Genomic DNA, 25,799 nt, shown 5'->3' with positions numbered 1-25,799 from the left:
ACAATGGTATCGTCATTTCTCCAGCTTTTTGAAAAAAGTTATAGGTACATCTCATCTAAATGAAGGTTAACTGGGGAAGGTTAGCTTTTTCATCTCCCAAGTTTAGAATTATGCAAATTTCTACATCAATGTCTTGAAATTGTCTGATCAGAACTTGTAATTTTAGGGACATCTGATGTGTATTGTAATGGTTGTTACCAATTTGTGAATTATAGTGCGCCACAGGAACAAACCCCAAAGGAGCCATCAATAAATAACCATATCAATCAGTTAATCAGGAAGGTCATATACACTTACAAATGTTATGAACAAGCCATTTGTCTAACCTTGTTGTCTTGGCTGTTATGATTTGATGAAGGATCTCATCAGTCTACTGCTTGGAGTATCCTAGTGGATCAGTTTCTACAACACACTGCAGTTTTCTAGTTTACTTAAACACCAACAGCTTGCTGTCTAAAGACATGGTACTTGTTTAAGGTTCCAAATGCGCTTACTTCATGTACAGTATAATAGAGCCTTCTTTAGCAACACAAATGAACATAAGACTAGAGGAGAGTTAGTGATGCAAGGATCTCAAGCAGCCATTTGTTGGAAGAAGCCAAGGTATTAATTTGGCAGCATGGGTAATTGGCTTGTTCTAGACTCCTACAGCCTCTTTTCTTAAAAAATGCCTCCTGTTCTATGTTTTATATATATTTCTCTGTAGTTTCCGCTTATATGCTCTTAAGTCAGGTGGGTTCACTGTGTCAATGCATTTGAGAATTTTTGAAAATTTCTGTCAGGGGGCCTCATAGTTATCTATTTTCAAGACTAAAAAGAGTAAGTTCTTTTAGCCTGTCAGGTTAACTCATGAGTTTTTCAGTTACAGAAATAGAAGTTTCAGTCCCATGTCTCTTCTGAAATATACTGATATGTATAACTCAGATAGAATTACCACAACACTTTAATGCAAGACAATACAAATGTTGTCTTTACATTAGTCATACTTTGAAAAACAATTGGATGAACACACATTCTAACATAGGGATTTATGAGGAACAACTTATTGAATTCGGATCTGCTTCCTGAAGCATCTGAACATCTCATTAAAGAGGATGTACTTTTATATTGTGAAGTTCAAATTTATAAAAAAGCCTTAATACTTGCGTGTTAATCTTTGTTTGCTAACATTTTAAATAAATAAATAGTAAATAACAGCTAATAAGAAAGGCAAACCACATTTGTAGTTTAAGGTGGAATTTGATGTTTTGTCTATGCCTTAAATTGTTTGTGTTGTTGTGTCCTATTTCTCATAAGGTAAAATTAAGTATTCAGAGAGAGTATACGACTCATGTATGGATGCCTTTGACTGCCTTCCCTTGGCTGCCCTGATGAACCAGCAGTTTCTCTGTGTACATGGAGGCTTGTCTCCTGAAATCAATACTCTAGACGACATCAGAAAAGTAAGTATACACCCTTTAGCATTTCTACCATGTCCTAATACTAATTTTGCTATAACAGTATCAATGCCTTATATAGCCATGGGTGCAGATACATGTAGGTCCCCAGGTTAAATTAATTAGATGACAATAGTGTTTGTCAGAACAGCAGTTTATCTGTTTAATTAAAAACAGTGCCCATAAACTTCAAATCATTATGTTTTCATTATAGGCTTAAAACATAAGATATCGCTGAAGGACGTTTTACAATATCCACTTACCTTTTGTGTTTTTAACAAGGCTGACTGCTAGTTTCTGCTGCACATTGAATGCAAAGGCCACAGGAACCGTTTGTGATTCACAGATTCAAAAGTGAAAATTTAGATGCTTGTGAAAATCTTCTGTGCAAAAGATTCTGTATTGACTAGTACAGTTGTTGCTTGTTTAATCATTGTCCTAAAATGACTTTTTAAATCTGTTTTAAAATACATGCCTTTTGACCTTTTGCTTCCCCTCTTTCAGCCTCAATCCATTGAAATAAATACATTGGAAGCAAGACAACAAGAGTTTAGGCTGTTCTAATTAAAGGCCATAAATAGGCTGTTTTAACATGTCCAATAATTTTAATTTAATAAAGAGGAATTAAAGATACAACAAGTACATTTTTAGATCCATGGAAATTTACCATAGACCTAGTTGTGTTTATATGGGTTTTGTAATTCATTTGACCAATATTATTTCCCTCTATCTACATTGAGTTGGAAGCTGCATTCTGATTGCCGAATCACAAGTATTTCTCTTTTCCTTTTTTTCTGATAATTTGCATTGTCTGGAATTTGATTTCCCTTCTCTGAGCTTGTACTTGTGCATGTGCCACAGTGAGTTTGCATTTGGTTGACATATATTTATATTGACCTGTGGAGATCCTCCTGGCAGAACATTCCTTCAAATGTACAGTATGTGCCTTCCAGGCCCGGTCAGCATTTTCAGTTTTTGAATTTAGAAAATTTTGGTTTAGATCATGTAGTTCCAGCAAGCAGTGACACTATTATATTGACATTTGAGATTGAGGGTAGAGACTTCAGAGTAGCAGTGACTATTTGGAATGAGGAGTTGTGTCCAATGGGACTGCAGTGTAAGACAGGAAAGGCTGTGCTTTGTGTTTATTGAGCTGACAGCAGTGCTCTTTTTTAATCGTCTGTTTGATTTATAAACATCTTCATTCTCATGCTTTCATTTTGAAGTTGTTTGTTTTTTATCATTGTCAAACTTAATTTTGAACTAAAAGAACTTAGGATTTTAAAATCTAGTGAATGGCACCAGAGGTTCTGCTAACAAAGCCAACTGCAGCTGTGATTAGGGGAAGGGGAAGACTGTGTTGAAGTGGTTAATTTTATTTGATCTTTTTACAGTAATGATAAAATTGGAGCTATGATATGTGCTGGGTGGAATGTCACACTGTTTTTCTTGCATCTGTGGGGAAATTAAATGACATGCAGAAAAGGTTGGCTGTAGGTACTTAGTAGAAAGTAATTTGACTGCTGCTTTAATAGTCGCTCTTAATGGCAATTATGTAAAAAAAACAGTGCGATACCTCAGCTCTTTATTGGATGTTGGCAGCATTGCATAACAGCAAGTCAAGCTGAGTCGTGATGTACTGTACAAGAGTGGAATTGTTGCACATCCCTGATAAAACAATGGTCTTAGCTTTCTACACTGGTGCATTGCTATAATTCTATACTGCATTATGTGTTGTGGCATTTATTCAATGCCTTGTTTTCACTGTTCTTTTCTGCCTATTTGCAAGTGTATTGCCTTTGTCTTTCTAAAGACAGGCACAGCATCTGTAGAATTAAGTGTATTTCCCATGTAGTTGTCCTGCCTTTTCCCACATATAAACCATCCTTTTTTATAGGAATGTGGTCACAAAGAAAAAGTTTTTTCCTGTTCCATTATTTTAATGTGTTGTATGTGTTAGGATCAAGAATATGAGAACATATAGGAATGCAAATAGACCCTCTGGTCCATCACAACCCATTTATGTCTCTGTAAAGGATCAGTTACTGTAAATTCCTGTATTTTTCCTTTCTTGTGGAAAATGTTTGGGTTGTTTCACTGACAGATCTGTAGATTTAATAAACTGTCTATCATATTGCATGTGTTTTCATGCACGTAGCAGGTTCTTTTTTGTTCTTATGTCATAAGAATATCCATGTCACTTCAGTTTCTGCAAGGTGTGAAAAATTCAGTTTTCACTAAACTCACAAAAACCCTCTCTCACAGAATTGCAAAACTGTCAATAATCAGCTCTTTTAAAATGGAATTAATTATTCATTCCCTTACACCTTTTTTCTGATCTATTCTTCAGTTAGATAGGTTCAAAGAGCCTCCAGCATACGGACCTATGTGTGACCTCTTGTGGTCTGACCCACTGGAGGACTTTGGCAATGAAAAGACGCAAGAACACTTCACACACAACACAGTGAGGGGCTGCTCTTACTTTTACAGGTAAGTTATCTTCAGATTTATGCCCCTATAAATAAGGAAAACAGAGCCACTTCTTAAATTCTGTTCCAAAGCAGAAACAGAAGAAAAACAGATGTTTGCCATGGTGCTGGTAGAAGACACCTGTGATATAAAAACAACAGTGTCACCATGCTTTGATAATGGCATGATAATATTTAATATTCTTGAGCTTTTTTGGATACAAATATTTTTCTTCTTTTATAATCAAGAACCACACCATTTTAAATACTTTTTTTTCCATTCTCTTCCCTTAGAAGCTCTTGGGTTTTGTACTTTTATGTAGATACAAAACTCTAGTGGTGTTAACACTCTATTTTGCCTGGGAGCCGAAACATCTCATACCACCTTCAAGTTAACCTCAAGTGATTCAAATCTATATGAAAACACACAGCCTGCTATAGGGGGCATTCTCATACTATTCCAGAAAACATTTATGACCAAGGGCCTGAAAGAAGGGTTAGGAAATTGTGGAAAACTAGAGCAATTTTTGTGTCCTTAGAAATCTAACAGTTGTTGTAATTATAATATTACTATATAATTAACAGTTTCTAACACTCTTTCATATTTAAAATGATTTGTTGCTGCTGCAATATCACTGAGATTCAAATTATGCCCTGATTTTTTTTCTTTTTTCAGTAATTATGTGAAACGGTCATACATTTATATTTGTCTGTAAGGCTTTTGATTTTGTTTCAGTTTATTTTAATGGTGTTTATAAACTGTAAGTGCTATTGCAGCCAGTTGGGTGCTGCACTTCAGAGGTGGATGAAGTGGGTCCTCTTCCTCTATTTGAAACACTTTGGGATCTTTCAGGATGAAAAATGCTATGCAAATGCTAACAATTACTGTTAATTATGATGGCCTTTCATGGACTTCAGTCCTTGTGAATAGAGAAATAAAGATTTGGCAGGGCAGAGATATTTTTTGACCAATAGCAGTGGGCCCTACTTGTAAATTAATGCTTGTGTTGGGCAGAGTTATACAGTATTTGATTTATGCTTATTCTTGATTACCAGGTGGATATATATTGATAGATCTTATGTTTGCTAAAGATTGACAATTGGTAGCTTTTGAATGTAGGCAGAAGTAGGTAGTTTAGTTTAGACTTTGAAAAACACTTTTATAGATTAATTTAATGGATCCTATTAGTGTGCTACACACTGCCAAGGACTGAATTACAACATCAGTAGGATACAATAATGCCCTTACTTGTTCCCTTTTAGTAAAAATGTAGCTGTTGCATCTTTTTGGAGCTCTGTTGACACAGACACTTGGATTGCAAAGGACAAAACATAACATTTTAATCATACAAATAATAAAGTCATAAATAAATATGCAAAATAACAAATAGAAAGGTGAAGATATATATGTGAATCAATCTCCTGTGATACACAACTGGCTTGCCAATTATTCAGGGATCACTAAAGATTTAATTATATGAATAACAGGGCTAAGATACGCTGACTACAACTAGATTAGTAGTTGATTTGTAAATATTCAGTCTCAAATATACACCCACATTCATTCAAGTTAACATTTAATTACTGTACTGATTTTACTGGTTTAATATTTCTCAAACATAAAACATATATTTTTATAAGAAAGGGTTAATTCAAGTGTCAATCCATAAATATTAAAAATACTGTATATAATCAGATTTATATGCTGGCCAGCTCTTTTCCAGTATTTATCTTTTTTATAACCTGTTGCTGAAATGGTGGAATAAATAAGAATGTTTTGTTTACAGGTTACAGGTTAACATTACAAATACTGCTAAAGTTATTTACGTTTATAAATATACAAGAGTTTAGCATGTAAAAAGTGTCATTTCAAACTTTTGAATTTCAACTATTTTTGACCGACAGGCAAAATCTGCAAATTTGACCCACGTTTCTCTCTCAAGGAAATAACGGAACAACACATTTCCTGCATTTCCAGTGCATCCTAAAGTACAGCAAATGCATCACAAAATGTCTAGGTGTTGTTCAAACCCTAACCATAGTTTGGGCATAACAGGAACACTTAACAAAAACCTTGCCTAAATAAACTGTGTTCAGTTGGATAGATCCAATTGCATGTCATTGAATAAATCGCCATTATGATGGCTGACAGTATTGTTTAACTCAGTTATGTGGCAGAGAGATGTAGTAATTGTGTGAGTCTTCTGTGACCTGGTAATTATCAGGGAAATAAGTCTAGTTCTTGCTGTCATGCAGCAGGTTTGTATAGTGTAATTAATATATAAAGTATATATTGTGCTCAAGTTCATATCGTTTTCTTTTGAATAATTTCACATGCTTTCCCATAGATTTATAGTGTTTTCTTTGCAAATGTCACCAGTTTATTGGGTCTGTTATTGCCAGAATGCCACTGACAGAAAACACCTAAGTGTTGGATTGCCTTCTGTGTAAGTACAACGAAATGCCAGATAAGAAATTGAGTATTTTACCTCACTCACTATTCTCAATTCTTTAGTCAGTTAAACTTCACCCTCCTCATGCCTTCATGTTTTATCAAATCAGTGCATTTATTTCAGAAATCAAATGACTGTACAGTATGTATTAAATATCCACTATATCTTATTTGTGTCCTGTTGTAAAATTGAGTCAGCCTGTCTTCAGGAGTGTTCTTTAAAGTATCGCATCACTTTTCATGGCAACAAAACCATTGCTCAGTGAACTGGTGCAATTCATGGAGTTCTTTTATAAGAGCAAAGATGGCAGGCTTCAAGTTTGATCAATTTCTGCTTACAGCCTTTGGGACTGTTAAATATTCCATGTTCTTTGAGGTGGTGGAGGGTGTCAGGTATTTTGTGCTTCTTTCTAAGAACCATCTGGTCAAATGGATCATGGGTCATGAACACTATCTGGATGGTCTCCTGGTCTTCCGAAGGCCCTATCTGTATTCTGGAGCCTCTACCAATTTATCTTCTGGCCTTGCCATAGCTTACCTTAGCATAGCTTGCCATAGCTTGGGTATTACTTTTTCCCAATAGATAACATCAGCATTGTCGTGATTACAACTGTGTTTCAATGAAAATAAATTTGTTACCCTAGAATGAGAAGAAGTGGAGTTGGGTTGGGTGACTCTGCAGGGTCTGAGTGGATGTGTTTGCTGTATGGAACAAGTAATAGGCTTATTCTATGCTAAAAAGAGATAAAAGAAAGCACAACATTTTGGCTGTGGAGCCTTCTTCGGGTGTCCACCAAAACGTTGTGTTCTTTCTTCTCTTTTAAGCATGGAATAAACCTATTACTTGTTCCTTTGCAGCCTACACATGCTGACGCAGCTACCCACCTGAACTACTTTGCTGTATGTTGTCAGCAATAAAAATCTAATGTTCTGGCAATTGATTAAATGATTGTCATACTCTGCTTAAAGGTACACACATACACATTCATACAGACATTTTAAGAATTACTGGGAGAAGTGAAGTAGACATACTGTAACATTGTCAGATATCCATTATTCAAAATTAAATATATATAGATGAAAATATTTTTCTATATTCCATCCATTGTTCTGTGGGTTTTTGTTTCATTTTACCAGCTCAGCAGCATACTTTTAGCTCCTGCAGGTAAATGTCACACTTCTTTAAAGCACTCCAAGCTGTGTCTGTTCTACTCACTCCAAAAAGGGAACTGACACAATAGTTTTACTTTTCAGTTGGGTTAATGAGTCAGAATTCACACATAACCAAGCAGGGAGAAGTCCCCATTTTATCAGATATTCCTATTCAGTACAGAGTGCATAACATGCATCACATATGGATAAACAGTATATATTCATATGTCGTGCGGATTCTCACAAAATCCTACAGCTGTAAAGGGTATTTAAATATTATCCCCTTATTGTAACAATTACACATTTGATTGCTCAAAAAAGCGACATGTTTTGTGATGGAGTCTTCTCTAAATTAAAGGAAATGTGAAATAATAGAGAGTGAAGCAGTTAACCTTTTTCTTGCCTATGAAATAGTATATTACTACTATAGGTAAAATGTGTACATTTATCAATTCCAGCTTCATTCTAGATAATAGGCAGATACATCAGTCTCTACAACAGATGGGGTTGAATTTTTCAATTTGACTTGTGGTTTTTATGGGCTGTCCTGATAAATGGAGTATTCTGTGTCATGTAATTGGAAAAAAAGAGATAGCTCATATCAATTGGATCAGAATCCTTCCAGCAAATTGCATTTTCCTTCTGTGTATTATTTTTGTCTATAGTGTACTACAGATTACATGCATTATATCTTTCTTGAAGATGGTATAGTACTGTATATATGCATTATTACCGTAGATGTCCATATTTCAAGAAAAGATGCTGCATTTTTTTATTCCCTTGTGTTATGCAGTACATGCAATTAAATGTCAGTACCTGTTTTTTTAATAAACAATTTTATTCAGTAAACCACTTATGATGTAATATAAAATTATGAAAAACATAAACATTTCATATAACAGTTTTAAAAAGCATATGAGTCAAGCAATATAAAGTATCTTAGATTTTGAACTATTTGTTTACAAAAGAAGTACTTTATTTCTAGATCATTTAACAGAAAAATACAAGATGGAATATTTTAATAAAACATCTGCCATTTTAGGCCATTTAAGCTGATATTCTTCTTTATAATAACAGGTACTGTATTACTGTCTGTTTTTTATTTGATTGTTAAAACTATCAGAGAAGGTTGCTTTTATGCCTGCATTTTTAAGTTGTTTGCGAAGGATGTCAAAGGTTAGGAATCTTAGTCATGTATATTTTTCAACCTACTTTTTCCCTGGAAAGTAGAGGTAACCTTATACATAAAGGTGAAAAGTAGATGTATAAACACTAAATATCTCCTGAGTCCAGGAGTCCAGCTCTTCTGATACAAATATAGATCCAAGCAGCTCAGACTTAAGCAAAATTTCAAATGAACATGCTGCTTTTGGAAGCAGAATAAACTCGCTCATTGAAGTACAAAGTAACTATGTATTTAAATACACATACATTTTATAGGTAATGCATTTGTGAAGCCAGCAACGTTTTTTTTGTCTAAATTTCAACATGCTCTTTGACAGCTATACACATACACCACATAAATTGAAAAGCTGAGTCATTTCAAGATTTGTTTTTAAATAATTCCGTAATTATTTAGTAATTCAGTTGATTTCTTTTGGAACTCCAACTATTTGTTATACTGTATGCTCACCCAGTTTGGAGTGGTCAACTATTTTTAAGACTAGGACTCAGTTTTATGGCACAAACTCCTGTAGCTTACAGGGAAAATGAGAAACTCCTTTGACACACCCGGCTGTCACAGCAGTTCATCTCTTTACATGGGAGAGTTGGCACCAAATTGAAGAGTGATGCATTTCTTCGTGACTTCACCATGCATAGTGTTTAGTGTTTTTTAATATACAGTTCATGTAAACACAATTCACCATAGAGTAAGAATGGCATGACTGGTGCTTGCTAGCTCTCAAGCTTGGAAGTATTCATTGTTTCTCTGGAAGTTCAAAGGGTAGCTGGACAACTAAAACCCACCCTACCTTCAGAGCTAATAATGCTTCACTACAGGACAGTCACAGTCAGCTAGTGACCTTACCTAGGCTCAAGCAAGCGATGCTGGCCAAAGACCAAGTAAGAAGAAAAAGTATTGTATTCTGCCTGTGGTGTTATTGGGGGAAGAGAGAATTGAAGGAGGGAGCAGAACTATGAGGCAAAGGAGTGGGGTAGGAAGGTTAAAATAAAAAAAGATTGCTTGTTGAATTTCAGAAAAAGAGTTAAAATTGTCAAGTTTGTTAACATTCAGTCAAAATTGTACAACATACTGGTCAGATCTCATTGAGAATATTGTGAACAATTTTAGTTACCATATTACCCAAAGAAATGTTGCTGCTCTAATCTCAGTCCAGTGTGAAATGACCAGTTATATTCCCAGGCTCAAAGGAATGTTCTACATTGACAGACGAAAAGAACTGGATCATTTTATTCTGCAAGGGAGAGCGCTTACGAGGAGATCTGATTCAAGCATTCAGAATTCTTAAAGATGTTGACAAAGTCGACTCAGTGGATATGGATAACAACCACACAAACTAGATGAACCAAATGGCACTCACTCATTATCTGCCTTTCTTGTGTTCTTATAACATTGAAGGTCCTGGTTTCCTGATGTTAACATGATATTAGTGTTATTGTGCAATGATGGGGTTGTCTGTTATCTTGTGTTACCCAAACATTTTCTTATAAAACTATTCATAGGTTTCTTATGGTTTTATCATAATGATAAATAAACGCATTCTGTGCATTGTACAGTGCTTAATAATACTTAAATTCATCCTGAGTGGGTGCTAATGCCATCATTTGCAATCCTGTTTGCTGAAATCTAACGATATCCATGGAAACATCTCCTTTGTCACTTATTGAAATGAGAGCCTTCAAGAGGCTTCCACAAATGCTATAAATAATATGGACACAATTGTAAATTGCTTTTAAAAATTACACATTATTGTACAATAGCTGTACATAATGGCTTTCCAAGTAGAGTCTAAAGTAAAATTGTTACATTATTTGTTCTAGTTATTATGTGTTATAGTTACATTCTATTGTTATTTTTACGATTAGTACTCATACCTGTAGTAGTATTTTACATACTGTAATTTGAAAATCTTGAAATTATTGAGTTTAATGAAAAATAATAATGTATCCCATTAAATTTATTCTTAAATGTAAACATAGTTGAAACTGTAGAATTTATGAAGTATTTGATGTGTGACAAATTACAAATAGTGAAAGAAGAAACATTTATTTCCAATACTAAACAGAATAAAAACAGTTTTGCCTGTTCTGTAGTTATGTTTAGTTTCTTTCCCCTGATGTACTATAAATGGAAAATTAAGAATATTTATTTCTCATTAAAAATGCTGTTATATTATATGGACAAATCATGTTTTTGCTTTTCATCCAGTTATGTAGAGGGTCAAATGTGTGACTAGTAGTATCAGCTAAATGTTTATACAGTATCTGCATTATTTGAGGAACAGTTAATCGATTACATTTGTTTACTGTTAGTTTATTTTTATTCCATTGCTTTTTAAAAAATGCATACAGATGATGTTGATATGAATTAAAACTGCATACTGCACAAGTACTGAATCACATGGGACTGCATGGCAAAACACACTGAGAACAAAACAGATTCAATATCATATTCCTGCCCAGCTCCCAAAAAACATTATATCCTAACACCACCAGCAAGAAAGAAGTTATTTCAGTGAATTATTCAGAAAACATATGTGAGGCTTTTTTTCCTGGCAATTTTTCAAAGGATTCCTTGATTCAAAATGACAAATTTGACACCAAATCTTTTAAAGCACACTTTAAGCTTAGTACTTTGTACTACTACTATTATTATTTTTTGTTGTTGTTGTTGGTGACGACAACAACAACAACATATATTTAGTTGTAATATGAGGAAGACATTGTTTCCTCAGTGGTGTTAAAGAGCAAAGGAACACCGAAGTACAAAACTGGTGACATTATAGCAGTTTTGTGTTTGTTGTGATGGTTGCCACAATGATTGTTGCTATGCCGCTGTCAGTGATTCATTCATGGTAATACAGAAATCAATTTAAAAATTACTTGGTTCACTCTAGCTCGTGATCTATTTCTTCATATAGTATATACTGTAGGTTATAGGGTGGAAAATTCCAGCAAATGTATTGCCTTGAGTTGTTGACAGTTTATTTTGGCTTCCATGTTTGCATACCAGTCTCACAAGCTGGGCAGTTTCCCCTTCTTCTGGTTTGGTAAGACAAATCTAAAGGTGATTACCCACAAACACAAAAAAATAAAGATGGTCGGTTGATGTCATGGTGCTAAACACTGGAGTAAAGCACGGAACGCACACAATCTCAGACAACACAGTGTCAGCTGCTCGTTTTTTCTGCCTTTGTTTTCAAAACCTTTCTGTAGGACGTTTGACTGGGACAATAGTAAACACTCTATAGTATGTATAATGGTATAAATGAAAATGTTTAGAAAATGTTTCCATTAAATTGTTTTTTCAAGGGTTTTAAAATTGAAACATTCCTTAAAATATAAGATAATGTCCTTAAAACTAATAAACAAAATGTATTTAATAAAAATTTCCAGAAAGTAAAGCATTGACAAAATGAACATAATTATGAAGCAAAATATTGTCATTGAAAGATTTGCTATAATCAGTGGGAGCTGGGAATTGGATTCTTAGCACAAATTGTTTAACTGACTAAGATGTTTTCCTTTTTGTTTTGTAGTTACCCTGCTGTGTGTGAATTCTTACAACACAATAATTTATTATCAGTTATTCGTGCCCATGAAGCTCAAGATGCTGGGTATGTATTTTTGGAATATTTTTGGTGTTTTTAGGAGAAATTAAGAAATATAAATTAATTCATAGTTAACACTTTTAGTATCTAATTCAATGAAACATATCTGAAAAAAGTTACTAAAATAGAAGGGTGTCATATTTAGCGCCAAGAAACTGTTTATTCCAGGAGATTCTCACTGGCTTGCAGAATATTATACCGATGGATTTTTACAGGTGAGTGAAAGCTTGTTGAGCACTATTTCAGAAGACTTTAGATGTTACTACTAACCACTCAATTTTTATATGAATATTAATTTTATGTTCTACCTTTTTTTGTGTTCTGTGAAATATAAAAAACAGTATTCATAACAGCACCTGCAGTGTTCTTGAGTGGCATCATTGTCAGGATGCTGTGCCCAGCATATTGTCATTTATTAAATACCCCAGAGTGCAAGAAATAACCATTATTTTATATAGCACCTTTCATGGTACATTACTGAAGGTACTGCACCATAAAATAAAAACAATATGTTTGACAGCCTTGCACAAATTCAATAGTAAATTAAATACAATCCCAGAAATGTGGTGGAGTAGCTGCTCATCTCCAGCATGAGTGACTTACGGTTCCCTAGCTATTTGAATTAAATTTGTGGTGTTTTTGCTCTTCAGTTTTCTTGTTTCGCTGGTTTCTCGAGCCAGTAACCCATATTTACTTTGCCACAATCCATAGCATGCACACTTCAGGACCAGAAGACACCCAGCCTTGGTGATACTCCAAGCTTCACAGGGTCCTACAGGGTGTTTGGTCAACCACGTGTTAACCCCTGACTAATACACCACCTATACACCAGAGTACAGAGACCATAACCCAAACCTGTAAACCATAAACCCTTACATGATCACTCTTCAACCAAACCAAGAGCAGACCCATTACCATAAGCCATTACCGCAGTCATTACCTGTAACCATTAGTCCGTAATTGTGTAATGTCTCTACTGTATTCATAATCATCAGTCCATATTTCTAAAACACCAGGTGTTTTCACTTTTGCATAAGTCTCCTCTGGGATTATCAGTAGCCATGTTTTCTCCCAGGGAAAGTTCTCAGCAACGCACTGTGTCCAGGGCTCTATTCCCCTGGTAGCTGATCCAAAGAGTATTCATACAACCCAAGGGTCTACCCACTGTGGCATCCCACAAACCTTTGCTCACAGAAAACCTCACAGCCTCCTCACTGTGTATAGTGCAATTACATGTAAAAGGTGCATTCTCCTTTGTTCAGTTGCCATATCTACTATAACCAGGTATAAAACCTTCTAGATCATAAGATGCTTTTCCTCCCTCACCTTCACCACCTTTGGAATACAACCAGAATCTCCCCCCACCTTCTTGAGTCTTCTGGAACTCAGGACCCTACTTCTGTCATCTTCATTAGTCTTTTGGGATGTCAACAGCATTCCCCTTTCCTTTGGGACTTTTAACCTTTATTTACCCAAAGTGATTTTATCTTATGTACAGTATCGTGAGGTTAAATCATTGATATAATATAGCCTGCAGCTATATTAGCCTGCTGAAGCTAGGCAGTTGTAAGCCTGGCCAGTACCTGGATGAAAGACCTCCTGGGAAAGCTAAGGTTGCTACTGAAAGAGCTGTTAGTGTGCTCACCCTGTGGTCTGTGGGTCTGTGTGGGTCCTAAACCCCAGTATTGTGATCAGGACACTATTCTATGAAAAAAAAGGAGTTCCAGTCAACACTAACTCCTGTCAATTGTTTTGAGATAAGATTTATCATAATGCTAAAACCAGTAATATAAAAATAATTCTACATAAAGATGAAAAAAAAACATAAAGCGGTAGCACACAGTCAAATTGAGAAATGTATTTTCAAATAACGATGTCCAATCCTGATTCTGTATCACTGGTGTGTTTTCATGCCAAATCAACACCAAATGAGCTAAATCAGTTATTTACTGACAGTTGGACTAATATAGCAGTTTCTTCCAGCTTTTCAGACGCTTTTGCTTTAAAGAGACCTAGAATACATGGCACACACACTAGCCGTTTAGGACCAGGAATGAAAACACTGTTTGAAGAGCTACACTTTGTTAGAATTTATTTCAGATTGAGGGAACATGAGGGAAGGGATCTGGTCATCAAACATGTCTACTGAATACAGAAAGTTCATTATTTTTCCTTTGCCTTAGATGTCTTCATCCATTTTGTCCAATTAATTGGTTGATTTATTCAGTTCTTCAAAAACTAGGTTGCTAAAGATGTCTTGCATCAAAACATCAGCAGCAACAGCTATAGTCAGTGTGACTGGAGGATGACCTTCATGTCTATATTATGTGACTCAAATTAAGTCCAGCAATTAATAGAAAAATACCAAAACAAATCTAAAACTGCAATGTGTGGCATATATACTAGAAAGACATACCAGAGACGGTAACTAAAGGCAAAATGGTCTGTGGGGTGCTTTATAATTGCAGGGAATAAGCATACCTCATTTTTCCTTCCCAGCTTTAAAATCTCTCTACACTCATTAATCTGCATCAAAGTGTTAACCTACCTTTCCAAACTGTTGTTTATGCTGTTATTTCCTCCAAATGGACAGATTATACAAGGGGAATTGGAGACAGCTCTTCAGTATGTTGTAATGTGAATTTTAATGGCATTCTTTCTGAAAGAGGTGACTTGAATGATTTGTTTTTCAGCCCAAGAATGAGGGACTTAATGTAGTCTCTTGCATGTACTTCAAAAGTACAGTTAATGTGATGTTTATATTGACTATTTTAAGTAGCCTGAAGTGATCAGTAGCCATGCAGTTTTAATAAAGTTTTCACACTAGCAACCAAAGTAATATAACTGTAGGTCAGCTAAAACGTTTTTTTAATTAAGATTTGTAATCAGGTAGCTTGATCTTGAAAAGATTTCAGAAGTGTTTTGTGCATAAAGATTTCATATTGATTCTTAGGTTTCACAGTAATCTTAAGTGCAAATGATATAGCATTATTTAAGAGGTTATTTTCAGTTCTGGATCTTCATTGATTTTTTTAATCTATTATTTATGAGCTTCAAAGTTTCACATATAGAAAAACCTTGCAATTAAAGTGGGAATTTCTCATAGAATAAACTAATGAATAAAGCTGGGAGATTTTCAACAATTTGTTGCATTGGTAATTGATCTGACCCCTGTGTGATTACCCTCTCTATTCTCCAGATATCGTATGTACAGGAAGAGTCAAACAACAGGCTTCCCCTCACTAATCACCATTTTCTCAGCACCCAACTACCTAGATGTGTATAATAACAAAGGTAAGTATAGTTTTTTACTTAACAAAATTAATTTGGGGAGAAAGCAGAGAGAGCCATGTACATAATGTAGTATTATAGTGTATCTTGTTTGAGTGGTGCAAACAACCCTATAAACAAGATATTCCTTATTTTTAATGTTTTTTGTAGCCACCATTTTAATGCTCTTTTGAATTTCCTTTAAAGGAGACAAAAGTAAACAGTTTTTCAGTGGTATGAAAACACTTGCTTGTATTCTATGAAACAGTTTTATAGTTCTTTTCTGTCCAGCATTTTTATTTTCAATGACAAAAATTCTAAGGACATTTTTCAAATTTAAAACATTTAGCCATTAATTCAAGCAATGACATTTGAAATATTTTTTTTCTGAATAGAAGAGCATTCTCTGTCATATTTCACCTGAAGTAATCGAAATGGCATATCAAGGAGTCTCTAAATCTCATTGTGGAAATGAAATTATTACAAACTATTTGTCTTTAATGGCCCATTATGTGTTATAAGACCAGTAAGCAATATATCAATACTGTAGAAACATGCATAATGGGCCCAGTTCTGAGCCCTCCTAGCCTCAATCGTTCCCAGGTGTGGGCTCTCTGGCTTCAGAGCTACAGTGCACCACTTCTCTTACAGGCTATGCCAAAAGACCAGGTGTTACCAGGAGCACTGTAACTTCAAGTTACACAAGCACCTTCTGAAGGAAACTAAGTACTAGTGAACCCTCTTATACTGTACATGAATTAAAGTTCAAAAACTCTAGGAATCCAGACACTACCCTCGTAGAAATTGCTCTTCTGAAGACTTCTTACTTAAGCATTATCAAAGCCAGGTACACCAACCAGTGCCCAGAGGACTACAGTGGCTTCTGAGCTCATAAATTTTAATGTGCAAAATGTGCTTCAATATAAAATATGTAGTTCTGGGCCCTAGTTCCAGTTCAGCTTTATCATAACCTTTATTTTTAAAATTAAAGGGTTATTGTCGAAAAATACTTCGATGACTGTTTTTTTTTTTTGTTGAAAACCCAACATCAAGGAATTCACCAGGGCTCCCAACTTCCCAGTTCTTTTCCCAATTCATGTTTAGAAAGGCGTTCAGATTTCGTTTTGAACAAAATCACACAATGGTGACCCTGACCTCTCCATGAAAAGGTTTGACGTATTGGCAGTGTGCCATCTAGTGCGTGTGTAATTTATTGCAGGAACAAATATTGTAGGCTTTCGCCAGCTGTAATTGAAACCACTGCTGAATATGAACGATTCTGTAATGTCACCTGGGGTGGAACAGACTGCCCAGGGGGTTGGATTTGGCCCTTGCATCATGGTTTGCCTACCCTTGTGTTGGGTAGTTTGAGTTTTAAACAAGATATTCCATTCCTCATTTCAGCAGCACTGTGAATGGTGTAATGACATGGTTGTATTCCTAGTTTTCTTTGACTTGTAGACTATCTTTCACTGTCAGATGTCAAGACCTATGACGCAATAGCAACACTAATTCAGGTAGTACCACCTTATACAGTGACCTGAGAAAATCGGGTCAATTTCTTGAACTTAATTTCTTTTCTGGCCTACATTTTTGAATTGTCTTGCCAGAGTGAAAGCCATCACTAGACATTGATTAGCACCAGGCAGGTGTTTCTCTGTAGTGGAATTTTTCAAGAAGTACTGCATTTTTCTTGAAAAGCATAATATTTAGAAATTATTTAACATTCTACTCCAAAACCAATGAAAGATATCAAAGTAGGAAGGAAAACTGATGTAAGTAATGGCATTTTGATGTTAGGTGATAGATACTTTATTGATCCCGTGAGGGAAATTGACATAATCCTTTAACATACCCATCTAACCAAAAGCCACACACCATACTGTGAACCTATTAAAGCATTCTAATTGTAGAAGATTTGTTGTTAAGCACAATAGGGTCTGCAACCAGGATATTTAAATTTGGTGAACATACAGTATACTCAGCATCAGAAGAATAGTACTATATTGCCATCAACAAACATGAACAATGAGGAGACTCATGTGAAAGTCACAAACTAGTAACATATGGTGTCCTTGTTGGAAGCAATACAAGCCATACAGCTGTAATGCGTGCTTTGTACCGTATTGCAGATCCCATCTTGTGTGGTTCTGTCAAATTTCCTCTCAAAAATAGTGGACAAAGATGTGCCTGTTCACTTATCTCTGAGCCTTGGATGCCAATTGATGTTCCAGCTCATCACATACTGTACATGTTCACTGGCAGTTCAGCTATGGTGAGTAGGGCTTCCATGACATTAATGTCACAGTTAGGCCCTCTCACAGCATTTCCTTGTTTTAATATGATCATCTTCCGTTTTATCTTGTCTGAACCTGCCACACTCTTTCATTGGCTGTAAACATTCCAGACAGCGGTCCTAGCCAAACCTGCTCTCTTTTTTCTGTACATCGTTCTTCACTTACTCAAGGTTTTGACAGTTAACAAGAAAAATTACCTTATGACCTCTGCCCAGTCACCTCTCTCACTGATTATCTAATTTAGTGGTTAAGCAACAAAGTCACAAGACGAGTTGTGCATGATCATCTAATCAGTATCTAAAGTCCACAAAAAATGATATACCTACATCCTTGTACACATAAATAGAGTGATACATTTATTTTAGTGCCCAGTATCCATTATTGGGGCTTCTAGTCAGTTCATGAATTATTTGACATTTGCTTAATTAGAGATGATTATATCTGATTATATTTTTGTCCTTTAAAGTCAAATTTACATGTCCTTCACTTAAAATGTCAAGATGAACAGCTCCCAATGATTCAAATACTTCAGGAAGTTTAGGATAGAAAAAGAAGCAATTGCATTCCGGGTTTGCTTTATGTAAATTGTACAGAACAAACTTTATTCTGAACCTAATGTGTAACAGGAAAAAACATTTTTGTTTAAATAATTTTGAAATAGGAACTGAGTAAGGAAAATAGCTTACTTATATATTTACAGAATATATAATCCACTGATTCTGAAAAAAATGATAATTGTATTTTGACACAATTAATCAGAGATTGGTGGTAATTAAGGATTACTTGATTTAAAAACATTGAATGTCAAGGGAATCTTCAACCTCATAATATAAATTGATTGAAGTAAAACAGAAGATGTGAGGTATATGACAATTTCGGCTATCACTCCTCTGAAAAAATACATTAAACAGTAATTACAAAATCTCTCATCTCTTGAGGTACTCAACCCCCTCCAGCAGTTTTAAAAAAACGCAGGCAAATGGAATAGATAATAGAAACATCCTTGTAAGACTTAAAGCATTTTCTTTTTTCCAAAATATGCAGACCTATTCCACCTTGCTGAGTTTCCGTAACTATATAATTTACAAATACTTTTACAAATTTACATCTGGAGGGCAGACATCAACTGGGGGTAATTTTCTCATGATGATCAAGATAGTAACTTCCATTGAGTACTGTAGGTATACAGTATATACCCTGTAGGTAAAGAGTGTGAATATGTCCAAACAGATGAAAATTGCAGAGACAAATTCCATGGGAAGTGTAGAAGTGTTAATTAATTGAAAGATTAAGAAAGGAATTAGAGAGATTATAACATATCACACTGCTGCCAGATTTGCTGTTCTCTAGTGTATCAGAAATTATTTTGTATACAGCTTAGTTTTACTCTTCATTCCATGCGGTCTTTTAGATATGGCAATTTTAAACTAGTGAATTAAGGTTGTTATTACTGAAAGCCTTGCCCTTTGGTTATACATTTTAATTTTACCTCTGATACTCAGTTGGTGTTCCTGTGATTGTGTAATGTTCCTAATTGTCCCAGTATGAAAGACTTGTTTGTAACTGTAAAACACCTGAGTTGTGGTGGGACTGAGCATCAAATTTATACATGCAGTGACACCTCAGGTCAAAGTTTAGTAGGTTGCACTCTGTTTCCTGTTGGTTTAGATCAAGGCTGTTGACTTCAGCTGCAGGCTAAGTGAGTGGAATGAATGGCAGCGCAGATAGTTAAACTAATGGTGTAAACTGTGCTTAGCATTTTTCCATTCATTATGTATGCAGCTTTGAGTAGTAAAAAGTAATCATAACCCTATGGAATTCTCAACTGAAAAAGAGCTCCTTGTAAAAGCATACATCCCTTGTTTGTCTATAAAATATTAAATGCCACTGTGCTGCAAATTAAGCCATCCTGAATTTCTGCACTGGTTGATCGCATTGAAAATGTAACCTTTAATTAAGTGTTTTTTAAAACAGTGTGTTGGAAAAAAAATGGTGTATTTAAGATTTTTAGGGAACTGAAGACTGGAAAGAGTTGAGACTTCAGAGCATGTTACTTAGCGGTTTTTACAGAGCTAAATCTTTTGTGTGCACCTCTTCAGTTTTGTAAGCTTTACATAATGCCAGCAGACTTTCGTTTCCAGAAACAGGACCAGGGTTTTTTTTAATATTAAAAGGGAAAGACAAAACAATAGTGGCTTATGGTACAAGAGTGTTTCCAAAAAAATACTGAGCACTGACATGATGCAGAACCCTACAGAGTTGAAAGAAAACCTGGTTCAAGATTTACATTTGTCCATTTGTCTGACATTGACAAGGCAAAAGACATCTCCTAAAGGCACATTATGAGCAAGATAAAAAAAAATAAAGTTTTGTAAATTTTCTCCATACTTCTTTTTCCATTCTTCATTCAGCGATGACTGTTTAAACCCAACTATTGTGTTTTCAACATTTATGTAATTTTCTACCAAATTACTACCACTGTTATTTATGTTGTAGTATGACCTATTATGTGTTTTTTTACCTTAATATATTGGAATTACATTGAAAACTGGTGTGGGGGGATAATTGAATTCATTACAGGAAGTTAAGTAATCTAGTTTTCTTAATAATATCAGAGCCTTGCAAGTCCCTCTGCAATATTGACCCACAATTGCCACGTGAATAATTAATCAAGTAATTTTCTCTGCAGAGCTTCTCTCTCCACTGCATCATCCATTACAAAGCACAGTATGTTCTCATTCTGCCAGAGACCAAAAACATACTCAAAGGACTGAGTGCTTAATACAGTACTCTCAGTAGAGCAGTGAAAGTCTCTGCCAAATGTTTGGAGACCTCTTGTGTTGTTTTTTAGCACTGAAAATGGTCAGTTGGATTACTGTGCACACTGTGTTGTAAATTGTTTCCTGATTAGATTTGTTTGGTTTGTTATTTGCCATTTACATTTACTAAACACCAAATAATATATGAGCTGAGAACCTGTAAATTATAATCAGTGTGGACTTCCATGCTGTTTCCCTTTGATAATGCTTTGTGATTATTACCAAGTTGTGCTAGTTTTTTTTTTATTATTTAGCCAGCAGTTTTATAAATGAGTATACTTTTTTTTGGTAAAAACTCTTGAAGGAGCTTGACTTTGAATCACATTGAGAAGTGAATAACTTTTAAGCTAAGAAGAGAAAAGAAAATAGGTGCCCAATTTAATATTATACAGGATATCGCAAAAGTATTCAGACCTTTTCACAGTTTTCACATTTTGTTGTTTTTGACTTTGCTGTCATGTCACTTTGAAGGAGAAATTAATATATGGTATTGTAATATATGGTGTGGTATATACACAGCCTACGCCACATATGCATAGGAAAAAAAGAGAAAAGAATAAGTATTCAAACTCTTTGCTGTGACAAACATAAATTAAATTAGCTGTACAAAATTAGTTTATGAGCTACACGATGGGATGTCTCTGTGAGGTTCCTCAGACAGATAGAAATTGCAAGTAAAGTCAACCATGAAGACCAAGAAGTTTTCAAAACAACTCAGGGATCAAGTTGATAGAGAGATAGGTATAAAACATTAAATAAAATGATGGTGGCAGCATTAAATTATAGTTTTGCTTACCATCGGGGACTGGGAGGCTTGTCTAGACTGGTGGGAAATATAGATGGAGAAAAGTGCTGGCAAATCTTAGAGGAAAACTTGCTTCAGAATTAAAACTGGGACAGAAATTCACCTTTCAGTATGACACAGATCCAAAGCACAAGGCCAAAGCTACACTGGAGAGCAATAAGAAAGTGAATGTCCTTGGGTGACTCAAAGTCCTGACTTCATTGCTATGGAGAATTAATGGAAAGACTTTAAAAGTGATGTCCATAAGTGACCCCCCCAACAACATGAAAGAGCTTGAGCAAATTTTCTATGAAAAAAAGGCAAAGTTTTCACTGTGCCAGTGTGCATATATAGTACAGACTTACCCAAATATACTGTATTTATACAGTATAGTAGATATAATGCTGCCAGAGGTGTTTCCACCAAATATTGAGTTCACTGGTCTGCAGTCAACATTTTTCTTTTCTGTGGTTTTTGCTGACATTTACTATAACTTTTAGGCTCAGAAGGGAAAAGAAGAAAATAGATGGCCATGCATATTGTAAATGAGTCTGCATTAAAATCTGTAATCCATAACAGAATAGCTGACATAAGCTTTGGAACCATATCATCTTTAATGAGATAGTTCACTTCAGAATCTTAATTATCATTTATTATTGTGAAAGAATGACTGATGTACATCTAAGATGTGGTATTAACATGGAAATGCTTTTTCACAATACAGTATAAGTGATAAGTAATACAGTAAGGGAATTAGCTTGTTTCATGTTCATTGTGCCAGTGTTTTTGTGTGTGTTTACTCCATAAATGAGGAATTAAGGACTTACTCTTCTGCGAATGTGGTGAGTCACATTACCAGTGACTGACCAAAGTACTTTATGCATTCCTTGATGGAATAGCAGAAATCCACTTTGTTTAATCAAAAGTCATCAGCTCTCATCATAGTATAGCATCAAACTGATGATTCCATAAAAAGAAGCCAAGCAATTACTTATACTGTAATAACTCTATTGCACTCCAACTTTATTGTCCTCTAGATAATACAATTGTGGTGTTTTTAATGGAAGTTACTATGATGTATTTCCAAATGAGAATAACTGAAAAAATAAATGTAATTAAATGTTTTTGAGCATATTTGCAAGATTTTTTTTTTCATTTATCATGAAGGGATCAGAATTAAATATTTAAAATGATATGAACATAAATGTCAATTAAAAGTTTTGAACTTTTGATAAACTTCTGAACTATTTTGAACAAGTCTTGTTTATATAAGCAGCAAATCTGATAAACAGATCATTTGTTATTAAATCAGAATATAAAACACTTATCTAAATGATAGCTGTTATAGTCAATTTTATGACAGGTTATATATATTTTTAATTTTAAAGGAGTATAAATGGTTTCTTAGTACAATCTCTTGGAGGATATTGAAAGACAACATTTTAAAATGCCTTTACAAATTCTCCTCGGTGCAGTTATCTCTTTTAAACCCACATCCTTGGCTGTTTTTTTGCCTAGTAGAAAAAAAATGCAATTAATGCAATTAGTTTTTTAAGGAAATTGTTGCTACAAATGTACATGGACATTTTGGAGTGTATGGGGGTTTCCAATGGAGCATTCCAGAAATTATTACTAGTCTTTTCTTCTTCATATTTCACTCTGGAAAGCAACCACACTTTCTTGCCAGATAATAAATACAATTCCATCTTGATATATGCTGAGCCAAGTGCTGTTTATAAAAACTTTCCTTAGTTCATTGATTTTTGAAAGTAGCAAAGGATTGTAATCAATGCCAAAGAAAGTTCTGGGAAGAAAATAATGAATTACCAGCTCATGTGGTTGTTATTTCTATGTTGTGTATCATAAATAATTACACAGAAATGGGCCCTGTGCCCACCTTTTATGGCTCATTTTTGTAATATACGAGTATGTGTATACAGTATACTGTATATACAGTATATGAATAATTGTCTATTTGTTACAGAGTATAGCTCCAGCTATAAAACAGCCTATTTAGATTATGGAGGGCTATGAGGAATTTAAGTCTGACCTTATGTTTTTAAAAGGAATGATGGATAATTTAAAATACTTTCTACTATAAAATTAAAATGGCAAAAGATAAATAGCAGTATTATTGTGCAAGTATCCACATGCATTTTTTAAAATAGTTAAATTAGTATTAGTAATTTAGTATAAAAATAGTATTCTCAGGTTGGAAAAAATTTCTAAAGAAACCAGCTATTTTGCTCATCTTATTGAAGAAATGGAGAAGGCTCATCATTATCTGAAGATTGCTTAGATTATGACTTAGTGACAAATGGGAAAAACAAACGGCTTGGGTTTCTGTTAAACCGAGTGCGACGGACATCAATCAAAATAGAAATCTCCTTCTGCTTATTCCTAACCCTGAGTCAGCTTTTTTCCTCTTTATTTTTCCATTTCCAGCTGCAGTATTGAAATATGAGAACAATGTAATGAATATCCGACAGTTCAACTGCTCTCCCCATCCTTACTGGCTTCCCAACTTCATGGATGTTTTCACTTGGTCATTACCATTTGTTGGGGAAAAAGGTGAGTAGAAATTAATAAAGGTATCACATTTTCACAGAAAAAAGCTTACTTGTTTTTAACTGTTTCACTATAAAAAATAGCAGTACAGCCATTCACACTTCCTGTAGGTTATGTACATTGTTTACATGCTTATTCGGTGAAACCTACCTATTTTTGAGTGGCTTGCTACTCTTTGTATGTCACAGGAAGTACCAGACAATTTCCTGTCACCGTCAAAGCACTTTAGTCATCCATTTTTTTTAATCCAATATCCAAAACTGAGAGTGTGTGTTATTCATAAAACCTGCCATATATTTTAGCAGGGCTCTTAGTGCCTTGCTGTATTTACTTATGATTTATAAACTTGCACAGTAGTTGCATTATAAGATGGAAGGGAATACCTGAAAAATGCCCCCTTTTCCTTCATTTGCATTTGCTGAAAGGGATTTTTCACAAATGTGATGACAGAAATGTTTTTTTTTACCAGCATGGAAAAACTCTCAGTTTCTAATGCTCAACTCCAAACAGTATGGGCTTGGCAGTGGGGGAAAGGTTTAATTTTGTTTTATTCCATTTTATCTGATTTAATGCATCTGTCTGTCATGATAATTGTAATTGTGTCATGATAAATGTATATATGTGTTGTTCAGTCAATGAGGTATTGCAGTGAAATATGGGAGCAATTTTCTTTTCTGATGGTAATGCAGTGAGAAATCAGTTTCAGGTAATTAGGGCTGTTGTCAGGAGAAAGGAGATTTATCATATAATTCAACTCATTTTTTTAGCCTACAGCTTTAAAATACACAGTGACCATTTTTATTTTTCTGATCATGACACAAAGCAAAGGATTCATTTAAAGGAAAAGAACTTCAATTCTTTTGTCATCAACTGGACAGAGAAACAGATCCAAATCTTTCAGAAATGTGCAGTTCCTGTGCTTGCTAAATTGCCTTTTATTTCCTTGCTACTGGATCAATGTTTAAATAAGATATTGTGTGTCCAATGCTTTCAGTGAAGTTGTTTGACACAGCAATATAATAATCTATTACTGATTTGGTTATTATATTGCCCCCTTTCCATATTATTTACCAACATTGTTCCAATTATTGTCCATAATTGTAATTACATATTTTCTTTACTTTTCGTTTCTAGTGTCCAGTGTTTTTAAGCACTTGCATTTTTGTATATTATTACGCATTTTGTTGTGTAGCTTACATATCAGTTTGCAGACACAGAGGTGTTTGGATGAACTTTGCACAGTCCCTCTTGTTGACCTCTAGATGTATCTCTAATATGGTGATAAAAGCCTTCTTGATACAGAACTGTCTATGTAACTCTTATCAGTTTATTTTTTCTTCAATCAATCAAAGTTTATGTATCAAATGCACAACAGTACAGCATGCAGCGGTAGTTGCTGGTAATGAAATGTCTTCATGAACAATAGTGTAACTGGTGATTCTGTATTATGAAGCAGTACCAGTACATTACTATAATATGTTATAGTTCAAGTAGGTGGCTGTGTCAGCAGCCTGTAAAAAACTGTAAAAAAAACAAGTAAAAGAAAAGTAAAGGTTTATTCCATGCTGAAAAGAGAAGAAAAGAAACACAACTTTTCAGCAGCAGAGCGTTCTTTGGCACCCGAACAAGAATAATGTCAGTCAGTTCTTGCTCAAAAAATTGTATAGATGGAGCTCCATTGCCATATTTTCTAGACAAAGAAAGGTGGACTACAGTGCTCTTGCAGGGGTCCCCCATTGGTGATGACTGAATTCCAATTC

General features: G+C 34.7%; 1 protein-coding gene across 5 annotated transcripts in view; it reads left to right on the top strand.

Annotated features, from left to right (window-relative positions):
• LOC102688566 (protein phosphatase 3 catalytic subunit alpha) overlaps window positions 1-25,799 on the top strand; it is a 166,405-nt gene that overhangs the window by 120,209 nt on the left and 20,397 nt on the right. For all 5 annotated transcript variants that reach the window (XM_069189313.1, XM_069189331.1, XM_069189316.1 and 2 more), the window contains exons 5-9: window positions 1,297-1,442; window positions 3,787-3,926; window positions 12,230-12,307; window positions 15,501-15,595; window positions 23,917-24,042. In XM_069189313.1, coding sequence (XP_069045414.1) covers window positions 1,297-1,442; window positions 3,787-3,926; window positions 12,230-12,307; window positions 15,501-15,595; window positions 23,917-24,042 — 585 coding nt within the window. The remainder of the gene's footprint in view (window positions 1-1,296; window positions 1,443-3,786; window positions 3,927-12,229; window positions 12,308-15,500; window positions 15,596-23,916; window positions 24,043-25,799) is intronic.

The sequence above is a fragment of the Lepisosteus oculatus genome, chromosome 1 (assembly GCF_040954835.1).
Source record: "Lepisosteus oculatus isolate fLepOcu1 chromosome 1, fLepOcu1.hap2, whole genome shotgun sequence".
NCBI lineage: Eukaryota > Metazoa > Chordata > Actinopteri > Semionotiformes > Lepisosteidae > Lepisosteus > Lepisosteus oculatus.
The sequence above is the reverse complement of the archived record's forward strand: the minus strand, read 5'-3'. Positions and strand labels throughout refer to the sequence as shown.